Source organism: Agelaius tricolor, unplaced genomic scaffold, assembly GCF_023055355.1.
Source record: "Agelaius tricolor isolate 1412-34295 unplaced genomic scaffold, bAgeTri1.0.p SCAF_3, whole genome shotgun sequence".
Lineage (NCBI taxonomy): Eukaryota > Metazoa > Chordata > Aves > Passeriformes > Icteridae > Agelaius > Agelaius tricolor.
In genome coordinates this window covers 23338247-23356649 of record NW_027269263.1, presented here as the reverse complement: position 1 = coordinate 23356649, position 18403 = coordinate 23338247, and the positions used below count along the sequence as shown (strand labels likewise).

At 38.1% G+C, this 18403-nt stretch overlaps 1 protein-coding gene and 1 long non-coding RNA gene across 12 annotated transcripts in view; both read left to right on the top strand.

The window, feature by feature from the left end:
- ANO4 (anoctamin 4) overlaps positions 1-18403 on the top strand; it is a 187407-nt gene that overhangs the window by 162702 nt on the left and 6302 nt on the right. For all 11 annotated transcript variants that reach the window (XR_011678567.1, XR_011678566.1, XM_071423193.1 and 8 more), the window contains 9 exons: positions 1229-1265; positions 3660-3771; positions 4798-4855; positions 7559-7656; positions 10041-10183; positions 11185-11337; positions 12609-12756; positions 15238-15357; positions 18089-18194. Coding sequence is in view for 9 of the 11 variants with exons in the window: in XM_071423193.1 (XP_071279294.1) it covers positions 1229-1265; positions 3660-3771; positions 4798-4855; positions 7559-7656; positions 10041-10183; positions 11185-11337; positions 12609-12756; positions 15238-15357; positions 18089-18194 (975 nt within the window). In the remaining 2 variants the exon portion in view is untranslated. The remainder of the gene's footprint in view (positions 1-1228; positions 1266-3659; positions 3772-4797; positions 4856-7558; positions 7657-10040; positions 10184-11184; positions 11338-12608; positions 12757-15237; positions 15358-18088; positions 18195-18403) is intronic.
- Positions 12779-14486, top strand: LOC139588168 (uncharacterized). Its single transcript, XR_011678571.1, has 2 exons — positions 12779-12896; positions 12966-14486. It is a non-coding gene; the product is annotated as an uncharacterized lncRNA (long non-coding RNA).

The window sequence follows — 18403 nt, the reverse complement described above, 5'->3', positions numbered from 1 at the left end:
CAAATGGAGTAGCAACAAATTGAAATTTCAATAAACCCTTCTGTAGAGCAGTGAACATTTGTAAAAAAAAACACACTCCCTGCTGGGATCAGGATATAAATGACCCAGACATTTGGCACGTTTACAGTTGCCCTTAAGAGATGCTTTTAAACCCAGAAGAAACTACCTTTGTCATTACTTGAAACAAAACCATTTACTCCAAAGGCAGTGGAAAACTATTCTAAGCATGAAGTGGTTGTTAACATGGATGAGAGATTTCAGGATGACTTCAGCTCTTAAGTGGGCAGTTTGGCCTGTAAACAATACATAACTCAATTTAAGCAAGAGATTCTAGGAATAACTGCAAATAAAAAGAAACTTTGCTGAAAATGCACTGTAGGAGTAAGTAAATACTTGAGCTTGAAACATGAGAGGCTTTGTATTCCTGCAGGCATCAGTGAGAGTTAAGGACATTTAGCAATTTGTAGGAATAGGCTCCAGACTCATTTAAAGCAAATGGAAATAATTGAATTCATTTACTCTAATACTGATGGTGTTGGTGATGTAGTTAATAGGTTCAAAACTCCTTTGCAAATACTGATTGTGAAAACCCTCCAAATTAGTTTTGTAATCTTAACAAAGTTTGGAGTCTCCTGGAGAGTTTGAGAGCATGGTACCTGAAAGTGCAGAAAGTACCACTTAGGATTTAGAAAAATGACACTGGCTCAGAGTAAGAAATCTGTCTGGTGGTGGGGATTACTAAAGATTTTCTCTGAAGTAAACCTGTCCCCCCAGTGTTTTTCCTCTCAGCACCAAAATGCCAAGCAAAATCAAAAAGCCCCAAATAAACAACATATCCAACATACCATAGCATGCTCTTCTAGAGCGATTTTTCCCTTGTGAGGTGAATGTTCCATAAGTAACTAAAACAAAAATCTCAGTCATGCTGTTGTTTCTTCTTTTCTTTTTGGAAAAGTTCTCTCACCCTTTTTCACTCTGTATATAAAATAGGGACAATGACAGCATTTCTTCTCCATATATTATGGATAAGCATTAGATATAAAAACTTTACTCTTCCTTGTTTGATTATATCATTGTTGTAATATTATGTAGTTTTATTGTCATTATCAGAACATCACAGAAATCATCTGCATGTCAGATTTAACATGTTCTCTTCCTAGATTTAACATGTTCCCTCCATTTTTGAGCCTGGCCATGTAACTAAGAGGCTGTTTCTTCTCTATTACAGCTGTATGAAAAAGTTGCTCTTTTCCTGACAAATTTAGGTAAGTAATGTTAAATATAAAATTGAATAATATTGTACTTATTTATTGGTCCATAGACCATGATAAAATTCAAAATGTCTGCATAAATATGAAAAATCCTAATTAATCTGCAATCTATAGGAATTAATGCTTTTCTTATGTTTGTAAAAAGAAAGTATATAAACTAAACTACTGTGCCATTCAACCAGTGGTGATAACAGTCATCCACCTTTGTTCTTGTTTCAACCCCCTACCATCTAAGAATGTAAACAAATTCTTTACTATAAGTACATGTAAAATTTTTACCTTGGAAGAAAAGACATGAGTTTTCAGACAGACTTAGCACTCACAACCTCCAGGGTTTGTAAAAATGGAAAAAGGGAGCCACTTCTGGAAAACAAATTCATAGCTTGAAACCAAGGTGCTGATTGGCTATCAAACATCTGCCTTTAAGAAGGGCAGTAAGGAGGGAGAATGACTAGGTGAATCATCAACTCTACCTACACCTAAACTACATGATGTTCTAAATTCCAGTGATCCTTTCAGCTCACTTGCAAAGGCAGTCTTTATGCTAGAGCAAGGAAACATGTTTTCTAAGGAGAGCATCCACTGTCAATGGGGTAACAACAGGCTGTCATTCATATACCCATGGCTCAGACAGGATCTGTGAAGATCCTGATATATTTTCCTGATATATTTGGAAGATTGCAGTAGTTGGGGGCAATTGGCAAGGGCTCCTTAATATCAAGAAGCCTGAAATGAGACTCTGGCTGAAGGCCTATTAAGCAAACCATATTATTGCACATATACAAGTGGTTTGAGGAGGTTATTTTGAGCTCCTGAAAACCAGTGTACATTGATGATGCTCAGTAAATTATTTTGGACCAGACAGACAGATGTCGATGCTTTGATGCTCAAAGGAAACAACCGATTTTAGCTTCTCACAGGGCTTTTCTACATCTGTGTAGAAAAGAATTCTATTCATTTCTTAGTAAACTGAGAGTCCTCATTTGTATGCTGTAGTTTTAAAATATTTTTGCTATCCTGTATCCATGGAGAAGATATCTGCTAGCTACAGCTGGGAAATAGGACTTTCAAGTTTGTGAATTGTACAAGCTATATCCTGACAGCCTGGGGACAGACAGTATGATATATTCTAGAGACCTTGAAGCTTGATTATTTTCTGTTAGGTTGTCATCAAGGCAGGTCTGCTTTTTGCAGAAAGCACTTGTATGAAAATTCAGCAGGTCAAGTTTTTTTGAACCTGTTCAGATGGTTTTGTGATTTTTATTCTAGTGGCCAAAGGAACTGATTTGATTTGAATTATCTTTATCAGTGTAATAAGCTCAAAGTAGAACTGGCAGCAAAAGTACATTGAAGACATTGAGGATGTTCTTCTTCAGCTTTTGCATGACCTTTTTCAGAACTCACATCTGTGCTCCTCCAGAGCATCACCATTGTCTCTGATGGGCATGTGAGCAAAGCTTCAGCTGCAGCAGCCTTGTTGTAGTCAAACTTGTCCTTCCTGCAGACTGGCATCTGATGAAAGGACAGCTCCAAGTAAAGAGAATCAAGTTTATTGCTTTTTCTTTGCTTCTAGTACTTTACTGGAGGCTGCTTGGGAAGCAGTATATGATTACTATCATTATGATACTCAGAATCACCATTAGTAACTCCACTTCTCTGATTACTCCTGTTCACAGGAATGGTCAGCTAACAACAAGCTCCTGCCAGCTGGAAAGTAGTTCCAGAATATGGAACTGGTGCATTGGCATGGACATTGTTTTGTTAACTTCTGTCTTGATATTTCTTGAGATGGAGAATAAGGAACAGTACCCAAAGACAAGAATATGTCTTCCCCTTTCCTGTTAGCCTTAGCCCATCCACTGAAAAATTTTTTCTTGGATTTTTGTGACAAGCTCCCTGGGACAAGGAAGGGGAGCCATGAAGTAGCACTCCTCTGATATATGTGGGCAAATCCATGAAACAGAATTACTAGGAGGATTTTCTTCAGTTCATGTGGCATCTCTAACAAAAAGGCATTTAAATAGCTTTGGTGGAGTGGCAATATCATTATGGTAGGATACAGAAAATTATACAAGAGAGGAGCCTGAGCCTGTAAAGACCACTTAAATACAGGTGGGATGTTTAATATACACATTACCTTGACCACTTTCTTACAGTCTCAGGGGAACATACATATATATGCAGACACCAGAATAGATTTCTAAGTCTCTACAAGCTCACTTGCTGAATCCTGCTTCTGGGTACAATTTTCTCTGCCAGGTTATATTTTGAAAACAGCAGGCTAATTTACAAATATCTTGCCAGCTCTTACAGCTGTGTGCAGCCTTTGTGCCAAGGGAAATTGATAATCTGAATAAGCTTCTGAAACTCTGATCATTTTCTTCACAGAGCAGCCTCGTACGGAATCGGAGTGGGAGAACAGCTTCACTTTGAAAATGTTTCTTTTTCAGTTTGTCAATCTGAACAGCTCTACCTTTTATATAGCATTCTTCCTTGGAAGGTAGGATTGATGTCTGCACACTCATATGTGCAAAATGAAGTAGAGAGAAGAAATAAAATTGTTTGTAATGAAACAAAATGGACCATATTATCACACATATCAAAATGCAAATTCCAGCAGAACAGATTGCAGTTTTGTACTCCTTTCAAAAGCCCAGAAACAGATGCAATTTTCATTTCCTATCACCACATGGTCTCAATATTAACTTAACAATTTCACTATTGGAAACAGATGCATCTCACAATACTATACATGCAGGTCATTTCACTCTGGTTTTGTGTGTGTTATTTGTACACATAAATAAAGGATAGGATAGGATAGGATAGTTCAGTTGGAAGGGATCTGCTCTGATTACATGATCTGAACTGTTAAGAGTGAGTTATGAGCTATCATTTGGAGGGGTTTTCCACATATATATCTTTTATATATATTTTTATTTTATATTTTATATACATGTATTTTTGTGTATTTATGTGTCTATCTAAGTATATATTATTTGTTTATCTCTTTCTGGTAGTCTCCTAAAAAAAGACCTTTTTAGTAGAGAAGGTTTGAGTGGAAGAATCCATTAGTATGGATTATTTACATATGGGAAAAACTTTGGGGGAAAACACAGGAGAATAGTTAGATAATTATGTTTTTTACTTAAAACTAAAATTTTCACTGATTTCACAGGAAGGCAGACATCACAGAGCATTTTATGTTCTAAGGAAATGGACTGGCAGTTGAAAGCCATTTTCCAAACTGATGTGAGCAGTTTTAGTCAGATTTTCCCTCTGCTCTGCCTGTGTTGAATATCCAACAGCAGAGCAATGGTATTGAAACAAAACTGCAGCAAAAATATCTGTAGTCCTTCATGAGGATTATTCCAGGAATACCCATAAAACTTTTTACAGCATAACATCTTTTATAGTTACACCAGTCACATAAAGATAACACCAGATTCAAATTAGAGTGTGAGCTTTCTTGTACTACTGTGCACAGACTGCTGACACAACATGGTTGATCTATATTCCTGTGTTAAAGATTTACAGGACACCCTGGTGCCTACTTAAGGCTGATAAACCGGTGGAGGCTGGAAGAGGTGAGTGTTTGATAGCTGCATGCTGATTGATCTGCTGCCCACAGATGCCATGGATGCAAGCAGAAGCAGACACAGAAATCTGCCCAGGCAGTTTTAAGTGTGTTATTGGGTTTTCAGTGGCTGTCTAACTCCAAACTATTGACACTACCATCTGCTGCAAACACATCTACATATTTTTATATATATATATGTATGTATTTCCTTTTCAAGGCTAGCAGTTCTAGTGTTGGCATCACATTCAAACAGTGGTATCAGATGGTTTAAAGATTCCTCACATTGGAAATATTTTATCCTTGGAATGAATCAAAGTCAAATACAAATGTGACAACTTTTTTCTTCAAAAAAAGTCCTTTCTTCTCAGTTTTTCTAGCCTTGAAGATCAGAGAGCTAAAATAATAAAGTAATGAATTAAAAATCCAGACACATAAAATGTATGTGAAATTTGACCAAAACAACTAAACAAACTTCCCAAACAAGCTACTGGCATAATGTCTCATGTCTATAAAATCAAATTAATATGAAAAGCAATGAGAGTTTGGCTTTGCAAGTTACTCAAGGACCAATTCCATTTTATTTATTTTTTTAAATAAATACATTCAGAATTCAAAGCCCATTTGACAGTTATAGGAGGTGAACAGAAGCAGTTTCTGGACCAGTCATTTACTTTCCAGTGCTGCTATCTGCACGCTGAAATCCCGTGGTTTCTCTCCTGCTTCACAGATGAATGATTGAAACAGCTTTGCAGATAAATGACAAATGGCAAGTGGAAAATACCTGCCAGCTTGAATTTTCAAACACATCTGGATACATAAATATTTTGGTTAATAAAGGCCATTCAAATATTAGCAAAACGAACAAAAGGATTTGAATTTTAATAAAAACATCTTAATTATGTTGGGAATTCTGTTAATTCAAGGGAAGAATCTTTGATAAATAGACCAACAGAATTTTACTTAACATCCTTCCAAAATCTGTCTGGGGCTGAGCTGACTTGCTGCTGTCAAAGGAAAACAGTTCTGGTCTTCCTTCCTCACTCTGAGACTTGCTCCTTCCTCTTCCTCTGCATTGGTTCTCACTTGTCCAGCCCTGTGAGGAGCTATTCAGTTCATTGTATCGGCAGTAAACTTCCTTTTTCTGGCTGAATCAGTCTTCTGCTGATTCAATGGGCTGATTCATTTCACAGAGGGATCAGAGAACATGGAAAGAGTCTCATCTTTGCGCAAGAGAAGAGATGGAAGGAAAAAAGAACCAGGTTTGTGATGAAAGTGCAACAGGAGGTGTTACAGATTAGGTCAGTTGCTGGTGGAAGCTACTCTGAGTAGTCCCTGTTTAGCTTTTCTTAGAGAAAAAAAGAGTCCAATAATAAAAAAAAAAATAATTTAATAATGAAAAAGTTATTGACTGTATCTCTGCTAGGTCTTATTAGAAATAACCTGCTTTAGAATACCATGTCCAGATATTCCTCTAATACCCCTCTCTTCACCTGTCAAATTTTGCCATGTCTAAGACATTTAGTTACACTAGTCCAGTGTCCATGGACATGCTCAGACCACAGTTTATGTATTATTGATGTTGTGGTTGTAACATTGCTGCTACTTCATTAACACTGCACCCACCTCTCTCAGGGTATATTCATTCATGTGAACGATTCCTAAAAACAGAAGGATGATGATTTAGTAATAACAAGAGAGAAGAAAAACAAAACAAAACAGAACAAAACAAAAAAACCTAACAAAAAAAACCAAAACCCCCCCAGAAACAACAAAAAACCCCAACCCTGTCACTCTGTTAATCTAAAGAGATGCTAAATTAAGTCATCAGAAACCTCAGCAGTGATCCATGTTCTGAGAGCTGGATAATGAAGTATGTATAAGAAATTAATGTCTCATTTTATTCCAGGTCATAATTAATTTTTCTCCCTAAAAGTTAGAGAGAAATAATTCCAGTTGTGATTTGTTTGACATATCTGTAATACCCAAGATTGTAAAATACAGTTTGAACGACACTGTTTGGATCTGCAAAGTAGAAAACTTTTCATGCCTTTCTATTTTTTCCAATACCAGATAAAAAATTACCTAAATTTGTACTATCTGAAGATCTCTCCCAAAAGCAGCACCACTGCTTCAGGGTCTAGAGCCACTGCTAAAGCAAGCAAGCACTCAGCAAGAAACACTAAGAATTGTTGCTCAGCAGTGAGAGATTTTTAGTTCTTCAAGAAGAGAACAGCTTTGCATGGTTTATTCAGCCGTAGATGTTAAATAGTACTCAATTAATAGTTCTAGGTCTATCCTCTAGGCATAAACTGTTTGGTTTATGTGCAGCTAGGAGGAATTCTCTCTTCATTCTTTGACTTGATGCACAGTCACCCTCCCCAAAAGCAATTGAAATCAATGGAGAAACTTGGTGGCCTTTGCCCCTGCCCTGCCCACAGTTGCACAGCACATTAGAAGCACTGCTATGAAAACTGCATTGGTTTCAGCTGACTCTGACCTCTGCAGATAATTAGGTGATAAGCTTAAAATGCTGACAGTATGATACAGTGTCATCTGTTCCCATGAGTTTACTCTTCTTTCAAAAATAAGGAGAATGCATGTAATTCTCTTTTAGTAAATGATCCAGTATCAGTTATAGCAATAATAAATGCTTTAAAACTCATTATAATTCCTGTTTAACATTTTTTTCTTTTTTTTTTTTTTCCTGTAGTGCCACCCTAGTGGATGCCTTATTGATCTCTGTATGCAAATGGGCATTATAATGGTGTTAAAGCAGACATGGAACAATTTCATGGAATTGGGATATCCGTAAGTAAATATAATACCTATGCTTCTGTAGGTCACAGAATATTAAGTTTATGTTTTCCTTACCACCAGTTAATAAAAGCAGGATGCTGTAGTCATTACAACAGAAAATCTCTCCAAGGATACAGAACTCCAGACATATAGATGATGTTTGGGGTTTTTTTCCAGACTGGACACAGTTTGCAGAAGTGAAAGTGTAATATAAAAATTAACAAATAAGTAATACATGGGAAGTACTTTATTTTGTTAAATTGTATTCTGTGTTCTTAAACTCCTTAAAAAATACTGTGTGACTACTATGTTGCTTACATTAAAAACATTATATGTATCATTTCATAGCTATACTAGTAAGGTCTAAATTCTGTTTCTTGTTGGGTGATAAAAGATGTCTGAAAGAGCAGGTATGAGCTAGAAAAAATGCACTGCTGGCACATACACTCTGAAAGATAGAAAAATGGCTGGTATGTAGACAAGTTCCCTTGGATTTTCAAGGTAACATGAAGCTGTGCCCTAGCTAAAAGGTTGGAAATTACTCATTTCTTATTGGTTTACTCCTTATTGATTAGTATTTAATGAGCATGTTTAATATGATTAATATAGGTTTAATATGATCAGTGTAGTTTATGCTAGAGAGAGTGTGGATGGTCATCAAGGGAAATTAGCAAGAGTGAAAATCTAAGAGAGAGCTGACACTGTCAGAAAGTTTGCCCTTGCAAAGTTCAGAGGGATTTGCTATTTCTCCATCCTTCCTGGGCCTAGCACTCCTTGTCAGTATTTTGCAGCTGTTAGGGCTGCAAGGATGGGCAGGAGGGAACAGTAGCAGCAATATTGATCCTTCTCTTTCCATTCCCTACCACTTTTGCCAGTTTTCACTAGAACTTTCTGCTTTCTATTAATACAGATTCTGAAACTTAACAAAGAGCACAGAAGAGAAATAAAAGAAGGTGATTGGTAGAGATAGGAGGAGATTGTTTAAGAACAAGTGGTTTAATAGGAATAAACTGCTTCAGGTGAAATGAATCTTCTCTTCAGAGTCACAAGGAAAACCACAATATAAAAGACACAGTCACAACACTGTGAAACGCTTCAACTTATTCTGATGAGAGATGTGTTTGCTCTCCAGACCCTTCAGTCCATCTTCTAGCCCTGAAATGCTGCAAGTAGATGCATTTCCTTTTTGTGTGAAAAACACCTTTCTACTAAGAGCTTGATGGCAGCCAACACAATGTGGATGGCCAGAGGACTTGGAGGCAGCCCTGCACTCTGTACCTGAATTCAGTTGAACTGCACTCAGTTTCACCTACACTTCTTTAAGGAAGACAGGAAAAGCTGTAATCTTCCTGATAAATTACGTAAATGGAAAAATAATCTTTGAGATTCAAGAAAACAAGCAGCTGTCCAAACCCTTACCCAAATCTAATGACTACTGACAGTCACTTTGCACCATTCACAGACCAGACTAGGCCACTGTGAGGGGAAGAAGTGAAGCATTGTCAGGAAAAGGACTGAAGTATTTGGGTGATCTATCATGGTTTTTCTTACCGAGACAAAGTGGCCAACCACAACTTCAGAGAAAATCTGTCATTGTGATGAAAATCTGTCATTTGGGGGTTTTTTTCTCTCTACAGTAACACTTAACTAGTGTCCTTTGTTGGCCATACCAGTGCAACTCCCTGAAAAGGTGTTTATTTCAGATGTGAGAATTCATTTCACTTTTGGCTCACTGCCTTTCTCAGTGCTCTTACACATGCATTTCTTTGGGAACAGTATCTTCCCCCTGATGTCCAGTACAGGTCCCCCATTTCTTGAGATGGAGGTAGCTCCTACGTCAGCCATCCATCTCTCAGCCACCATGGTAGTTCAGACATTTCTTTCTGCCTCTTTCTCCTCTGAATATTTGGCTGCAGACTCCGTTCAGGTTTCCTTTTCCCTCCCAGGATTGCCCAGAGACTGTTACCCTGCACTCTGTAGAGCCATGCAGAGATGCCAGGTCACACACAGAGGAAAGAATCCAGCAGCATCATTACCACTCTTATTTACTGAGCTCAGCTATCTCCACGCAGCACTGTATTCTGCCACATAAACAAACCATGAAGTGATTTGCCATTCTGTGCAGAGAAAAATAAGTAAATAAATACTGAAAATATGTCAAAATCCTTTCATCGTTTTAACAACATATAGGCTGGGATTACAGCTCATCAGCTGCATCTGTTTTCATACCTATTATGCTGTGTCATCATCCACATGTATTACCAATGCTCCGTTTTCCTGTACATTGGGAAATGAATTTTGCAGGATATGTTGTGCCCACTTAAGCTCTTCCAATTTTGTGATAAATAGCCATTCATATTCTTTACTTTGTTTCTTTTCTTTAATTTAAAATGTAGGCTAATTCAAAACTGGTGGACCAGGAGGAAACTACGGCAAGAGTATGGCACACAGGGAAAAACAAGCTTCCCACAGTGGGAAAAGGACTATAATCTGCAGCCTATGAATGCTTATGGACTCTTTGATGAATACCTAGAAATGAGTATGGCTCTAACCTTCATTCTCTCTCTTTCACTATATTTTAATGTTGTTGGTGTTTTGTTGATGTGGGCTGGTGAATTCTTTTAATTATCACTATATGAAGCTGAGGAGACTGCAAAAAGGTTTCATTCTCACAGGTCAGGTGAGGAATGGGAGTCAGTTTTTAAGAACCAAACCAATGTAGTTAAGCATGCTGCTGATGATTTGCTAACCTCCCATCTATGAAACATTTCCCATTCTGGATTTTTTTCTCCAAACCAGAGCCCAGTTCTTTATCTGCATACATTTCTGAAGAACTTTGCTGTTATTTTCTAAAAAAGTTGTCCTGTGTTTTTCCTTTGAAGTGCATGATACAGACCAGCATGCTTATTATTTATGTTTAAAATCCTCCCTCATTTACTACCTTACATTAACAAAGTAACTTACTGCCAAGAAGGCATTGCTCTATCAAGAGGAGAGAGGAGAATAACTGCTCAAAAAAAGATATTAAAAAAAATGAACTTTTGCCCTATGTGACTGAACTGCATATGTCATGATTGTTTTTTTCCTTTTCTGCCTCACACAGTTCTTTTCAAATTAATGGGAAATCTGATACCCTGAAAACCTACCTCTAGAAACTTAAACAGAATTTCAAACTGTTTCCCATCTGGACTATTAAAAAGAATGTATTCATCCCTAATCTTTGCAAGTATTGAGAGATCCTAGCTGATGCTGGAGTAAAAATGTCCCTTTCTAAAAGCGCAGTTTGTCCCCTTCAGAACTTCATTCCAAATTACAAAATTTACATGGTGCTGGCCATTCCAGGGGCTTTTTATTCTTTCTTCTAACTTTTGACAAGGACTTGCTGTAAAATTGCCACTAAACCATTACATAGTATGACATATAAGAAGTGTCTGTATACTGTGTATATACTGCTTATTTGCATACACTGTTTGGTATTTTAGACCTTTGGGATTGGATCCTAACTGCTCTTCTGTGATATTTCCTTTTTTTTCCCCCCAGTTCTTCAGTTTGGGTTCACAACCATTTTTGTGGCAGCTTTTCCACTGGCACCACTTCTGGCCTTACTAAACAATATTATTGAAATTCGGCTTGATGCTTACAAATTTGTTACTCAGTGGAGAAGACCTTTAGCTTCAAGAGCCAAAGATATAGGTGAGCTCTTTGTTAAGAGGTGTTTGTTATATATATGTGTTATTCATCAAAGCTTTGACCACTTCAAGTAAGAGCAGATTAAGGTATTGTCAGTCATCTTCCCAATTAATAATCCACCCCTTGACTGTTCAAAAAAACTTCAAGTATCTGATGCCAATCAACTTATGCAACTAATAGTCTATGATCTTTTAATGATTTTCTGGAGGATTTAACAGCCAAGGTGTAAAGTGATCAGTGTCCTCTGCAGGTGCTTTTTTATGGCAGACACACTGTGCCAACACAGGCTGCTGCTCAACTTGAACACAATAACCAGACATATCAGATGAGACATGCAAGTCAAGTTAAAGTGGCCACCATCCTGTAAGGAACCCGTATGATTTATGTTTATCTGGCCAAAACCAAGCTCCCCTGTGACTCAGGGGCCGTGCCCACCAGGTCCCTGGTGGGTCAGACAGGGTGGGTCTGGATCCCAGCAGACAAACTTGCTCTCAGAGAGTCACATCTGCATTGCTAAACACAAGGTCCACACAACCTGAGGTCATCCAGCCACACACTATTGCAAAGGATCTCTCAACTTATTTTGACTACAAATCTCTTCTGTCCTTGCAGTATGCAAAAGCACAACACCTTTAGGAAGAACTCAGAAACAAATTCATCTGCCCAGCACTGAATCCCTGGTGTTTTCAGAGGGGCAAATAGGAAACCTCAGTAACTTAACCAACAATATTGCAAAAATCCATAGCCCACACCAAGAAATAGCAGATGCTCAGGCTTTGTGCTCTTAGAACATTATACCATGTGCCTAAAGTCTGTGTCTGATTAAAGCTTTGAATGAGAACAGTGTGGGTTCTGGCACCCACACTGGGTGCCAGTGTCCAGAAGCCTGGACAACAGCCGTACATGGTATACACTACAGACATAATTTGTAAAAAAAACAGTTCTATGCTGTAATTAATAGAAGCACAGAAGAATACGTTTTTTTTATGTTGATTCAGATGTGATTTCTCAAAATAAATTGCATTCTAGCAAAGTTTCAGGGGCTATTCAATGCCTCATTAAATCAATGGGTATGTCTAACCTTCCTTTGGTGTGATTCACAGTGATGAGGTCTCACTGTTCAATAAGAAAATTTATTTTTACTCAGCGACTCTTGGATAAAAACTACATAAAAACACCTTGTGCAGTGGGGGAAACTACTTCAGATCATGCAGTATTTCAGGCACTTTGGTTCTTGTTTTTCCTGGAGCAAACGTGCTGTCCTTGTTGAACAGGCATCTGGTACGGGATCCTGGAAGGCATTGGAATTCTTTCGGTTATCACAAATGCATTTGTTATAGCAGTGACATCGGATTTCATCCCTCGCCTTGTTTATGCCTACAAATATGGACCCTGTGCTGGCCAAGGAGAAGCAGGACAAAAGTAAGGCTTTTCTTTTGGAGGGGGGAACAGATGTGCATGAAAATCACTTAGTACTTGAATAGATGCAGTATAACTATGTTCTGATTCCACTAAACCAAATGTGTTGTTTGTGTTTAGGTAACAGGTACCAGATACCATAGGTACTGATGATTCTTATTCCACTAAACCAAATGTGTTTGTGTTTAGGTAACAGGTACCAGATACCATAGGTACTGATGCTCTGCATATTCACAGAATGGATTGCTGAGTGACTGTGATCCATGAGGTTACTTCAAGGCAAACATGGCAGAGCTATTTCAGAGATTTTGTGTGTGTGACAGGATGCTGCCCAAGCTGTACTTCCCAGCTGGTAGTACATGGATATAATACTGTTTTTTTTCTGAAACAATGCTGATACGAATCAGTAAAGAATTGTTGAGCATCTTAAACTTGTACACTGGGGAGTTTCCTGATGTAATATTCAGCATGTATTACTTTAAAAAGTAATGTCTAGCAAGAGGAAGAAATTTCCAACTAATACATCAATATATACTCACAGAGGAAAGCAATTTGTTTTTCTTCTAAAACTAGAGTTCTTAGATTAAATCTTCCAGGAGACATTTGTGATCTGAATCCCTGCTGCCTAAGTGGATTTTCTCTCAGTGTTGCTAAACACTGAGATTATTTTAGCATGTGCACACTACCAGGAAGCATGAGATAGTTACTGCATGGCCACTTGTGAAATCTCAGCTGCTGTGCTCCGGGAAGGTCACTGAATCCAGCCAAACACAGACACAGTTTGCAAATGCTCTAGCAGTGCCATTAGCAAGGAACCCTGCTGTACAAAGAAACCCAGGCTAAACAGTAGACAGGGACAGAGAGCTTGCATTCTGCTATTGGACATATGGTAGATTGATTTTTTTACTCCCTGCTGCAGAAAGTGAGTTCATCTGTTGGTGCTTCTTTGACATCTTTTGACTGTCAATACATTTAATCATACTGACAGAAGAAGGGCATCTGGTGTGGCAGCTCCTGATTAGCAGACCTGCCAACTCCTGTCCTGCAAGGATTTGGGCGTTTTAGCTGGGGCTAGGAAGGATGTTCTGTTTACTTTCATGAAGAGTTCAAATCCCTTCAGGGGCAAAGTGGTCTGGTGCCAGTTGTTCCTGAGCATGTGCCTCTGCTCTTGCCATTATAAAGATCTACAGGACATTGGGGCACTATAAGCAACACTTATTGCTAAGGAAAGCATAAGGAAGGATTTTCTAAGGACCATTGTGGATGAAAAACAACACCTTTAGAAATATTTCTCTTAGGACTCAAATATGACTCAGTGGCTTTGAAACTAGTTCTGCACAGGGGAAGTAGTTTGGCTCACAGTTTGGCTCTTACCTTCTTTTCACAAACCTCTAGTACAATGTTTTCACACTTCTGCTTTCACACTTCTTCATTTCTAGATGAAGCTGTCAGGTAGTAATATTTTGAAGGAGCTAACCTGTATTTAAACTGTTTATGTCAGCATTCTGAATAATGTTATTAGTAAGTACTGTTACAAAAGCAGGAAGATATTCAGAAATCCACAGGAATAGTGAGTTTTCTCAGATTAAGGAGTGAAGACCCTCTGTTATTGAATAGCTTAAAAGAAAGAGGGACTCTTTTCTTTCAAAAAACATCTGTAGGTATTAGATCCACATGACACACAATGATACTAGAAAAATACTGGAATTAAATTAAGTTCCAAATGTAATCAGTATGGAGACGAAGCCAGATGGTGTTTGAATTTAATTTCTCAAACACTGTCAAGTCCATATTTAGGAAAACCCAACCCAAACCCAAAATCCCCCAACCCTTACTGTGCATTATACTCTACACCAAGATAAGTATTGTGTCTACCCTTACCTGTGTTTGGGCAGTGCAGCATGAACAGCACAACACATTTTGGTCAGATCTCTTCAGCTTTACAAACATAAACTTGACACCCACAGCCCTTCAACAGGGGATAATTTCTCCTACTCAGTATTCTCTAAATTTTGCCTGGCCCTCACAGTATTCAGTCACGCTGGGATCTTCTATAACGGAGTTCCTCTGATCAACTGGGCATTTTCTAAAAAGCTGTTTTAAGTGTGCTATCTTTCCATCTGATTTAGTGTCCCTTTGTGCTAGTACCATGAGTGTAACAGTGGGGATATTTTGATTATCTTCCTAACACTCCTCATTATTTTCTCTGCCCCTATTGTTCACCATTTAGGTGACTTTTCAAAAGTAACCAGTCCCAATCTTCACCATTTCTTCTCCCATAGAAATCTACCATTGCTTCACTTTTATTGTTCATCTGACCTACTTTAGCATTTCTTTTATATTGCTTCACCATCCCTTTCAAATATTAATAAGCACCAAAATTGTACTTTTGGATTTTATGAAACCCAAAGGACATCCTCCTGGGTACAACAGTTTATGGAAAAACCTTGCTGTGTCCTGCTGACAGCATTTTGTCCCCTCTAGGTGTATGGTTGGCTATGTTAATGCCAGTTTATCAGTATTTCTGGTGTCTGACTTTGAAAACCGTTCAGAGCCAACATCAAATGGAAGTGAATTCTCTGGTTCACCATTAAAATATTGCAGGTAAGTTTCTGGTCAACATACTTCTCTGCTTTAGGACATTGAAATAGAGAAGCATAATAATAAATCTGGAGTTGAAACTAAATTTTAGAAGTTAAAAATTGAAAGTTTTAACTGTGCTGTTCAGAGTCATGCTCTTCTTGGTACTGTTTCACTGTTACCCGCATGATTCCTTCCTCAGATAAAAGAGAAGCCAAAAAGTTGGTATCTGGAGGGTGTTCCTAATGCAGGATTTTTATGGTGTCATAGCTTGACTCAGACACAATCATCATGGATAAATATGGTATCAAAGGGCCAGTAATAGGTGCCTGATTACTTAGGTGCCAGTGAGACCCAATTGTGATGAGATGATATCACAGGGCATGCACAGGAAGTCAGGGTTGCACAGGAGAGGCCACACTGAGGTGTTCCACAGGTCTGACAGACATAAACAGGCTCTGTCATAAGCTGGCTTTACGAAACCTCAAATCCAGCATTTCCAAATTGTGGAATGGGTAATATGTTTATGTCATTGCTTACTGGTGTAATTATTAGTAATAATCATATACTTGTGGTTTGAATCAAAAGATGAGCAGTTAATCATGTGCACGTCTTTGTCCTCAACAACAGATTGGAGAAATTGCAGTCTGAGAAAAATCTGTAATGGCTGATTTGTACCTGAGTGAATTTGATGGCCAAAAACCCCAAGGGTCTACATAAAGGTCTTAAATAGTGTCCCAACCAAAAATACCAAACAAATACAGCTACCATTTTTTAATTGTAATGTTACATTACAAGCATGAGACCTGGTAGTCTTTAGGAGATACACTTAGTCCCAGTATTTTTCATTGTAAAGAATTAAAAATACTTTTATGAATGCCTAAAGAACAAAAGATACTCTGTGATACCACAGAGGTCTGCGATACAGCAAATGTCAGTGATACTTGCAATATTGTGATGTTTTTATGAATAGGAAGACTTTTGAGTGGTATAACATAATAAATGGGGGGAGGGGCATGAAGATGCTGCTCCTTAAATTTGATGATGGAAATCCCACAATTAAAAAAAAAAAAATTGTCTGCTCAATATCTCCTAAACAGAACACTATTAAATTTGGTGTGATAAATCTCCAAAAGATATATCTGTCCTTTTGGGAGACACTAAATTGTTGTGTATATCTACCCTTGAAAGAAAATTAATATCTTTCTTTATCTGAGTTTATCAGCTTCTTATCAAATTCCATTCTACTAAAGCATCATTTTAATTGCACTTCAGAGCAGATATTGATAGGGAGGTTAGGAAATATTATGTTCTACTGTGTAATTGTGTAGGCATTTTTCCAGGAAGGCAGTATGTCTGAAAAAAGTCCCAGTTAGCTTCTGGTTGCCTGGAACACAGATAGTGCTGTGCTATTCTGGTTGTTTATAAAAGGTTTCCCCATTTTTTCATGGGTAACAATGGATTCCTACTGAATCCTAGGAAGTAGAATGCTTAGAATATTCTAAAACATCCTAAACTATGAAGTCAGAATGCTACTTGCACAAGGAAAGGTCATCTCAGTTTTTAGAACTTATTCTAGAAATACTGCAATTTCTGAGAGATTTGATGCTAAGATATCAAGACAGTTCATTTCAGTCTGTATAGCACCCTCTGCAATGTAAGAAAGTGAAGCTTCATGGAGAAATACAGATTGTCATAGGGATTAAATAATGTTTATTTCTTTTATGCATCTGCATTTTCATTAGTTTCTTAAAACTAACTTAGTGATCAACCTGTATTATTTACTATGGTATTTTCAATATTTTTTTACAGTGGATTTTCTGTTCCATCTAGGAAACAGATGAAGAAACGAACAATTTTTACACTACTTTTAAATAAGGTTTCCACAGTTCTATTTTAGAATTAACAAACTGCTAGTAAAAATGGACTCCAGAATGTGTGACTTAAACAGATTCATGGTTTGTAAATACAATCTTGGAGTATTCCTGGATTCAACTCTCTCAATAAATATTTACAGTTAAATTTTGGAGACCTAAATTCTTCTAAATAACACTATGAGAAAAGACAGGAGATCACTTTCTCACATGGTCCTCACCTCTTGATATACCAACAGGTGTAGTGCTGGCTCTGCTCAAGTCAGGATGAGTCATGTTTTACACCAGGGTTGGCCAACTAATTGATCAAGGGCCAGGTGGAATCCATGAGGCATTTTTATATGGATTTTGGGAGAACTATCAGGCTGACAAAACTGGGGACATTTATGTCCTTGAATAAAGGGAATAAAGTATCCCTTAAATGAGCAGAGCATCTCACCCTTCTCCAAGTTCTGAGGAGATGCCTGAAAGGTACATGTTGTGCTGCCAAGGGAGATGCTGTAGGGTCAAAGCTCCTCCCATCCTCTGTATTTGTTTCAGGGGTTTTCTTCAGACACTGGTTTGGGTTCTTTGTACCCAATTTTTATTAGAACTCCTGGAGTGCATCCTACTGGTAGGTTTCAGCTGAAAGTAAGTCCATCTGCATGAAGAAAAGTGTGGGAAGTGGAGGTGGTCAGCACACTTGCTTCAAAATCAGGAACCTGACCTGAAATCAAGCCCAGCCTTTGAAGCACGCAGCATTAGAGTAACCTGTGCAGTTTGGACTGAGCTCATTTTTGGTGCAGAGAATGTCATGATCAAGAGGAGATAGGTTTTGGGTTTGCCTTCAGCCAGGCAGCAGTGTAGAGGTTGCTAACTCCCACACTGTGCTTGTCTTTCAGGTACAGGGACTACCGGGACCCTCCGCACTCGCCTGTGCCCTACGGTTACACGCTGCAGTTCTGGCACGTCCTGGCAGCGCGCTTGGCCTTCATTATTGTGTTTGAGGTCAGTGCCCATCCCGGTGGCAGAACAAAAACAAAAAGAAAACTAATTTCCCTCTGAAGCTTTGCTTTGGGCTGATCTATGATGGCAGCTGTTGAGGTGTTTTTGTGTTTTTTGTCCTAGTTTCTTCTACTTATATCGTGCTTTGTATTCTCAGCTTTGTTTTCTGAACAGTCATAGGAATGTAGGTTCTTACAGAAAAGGGCATATAA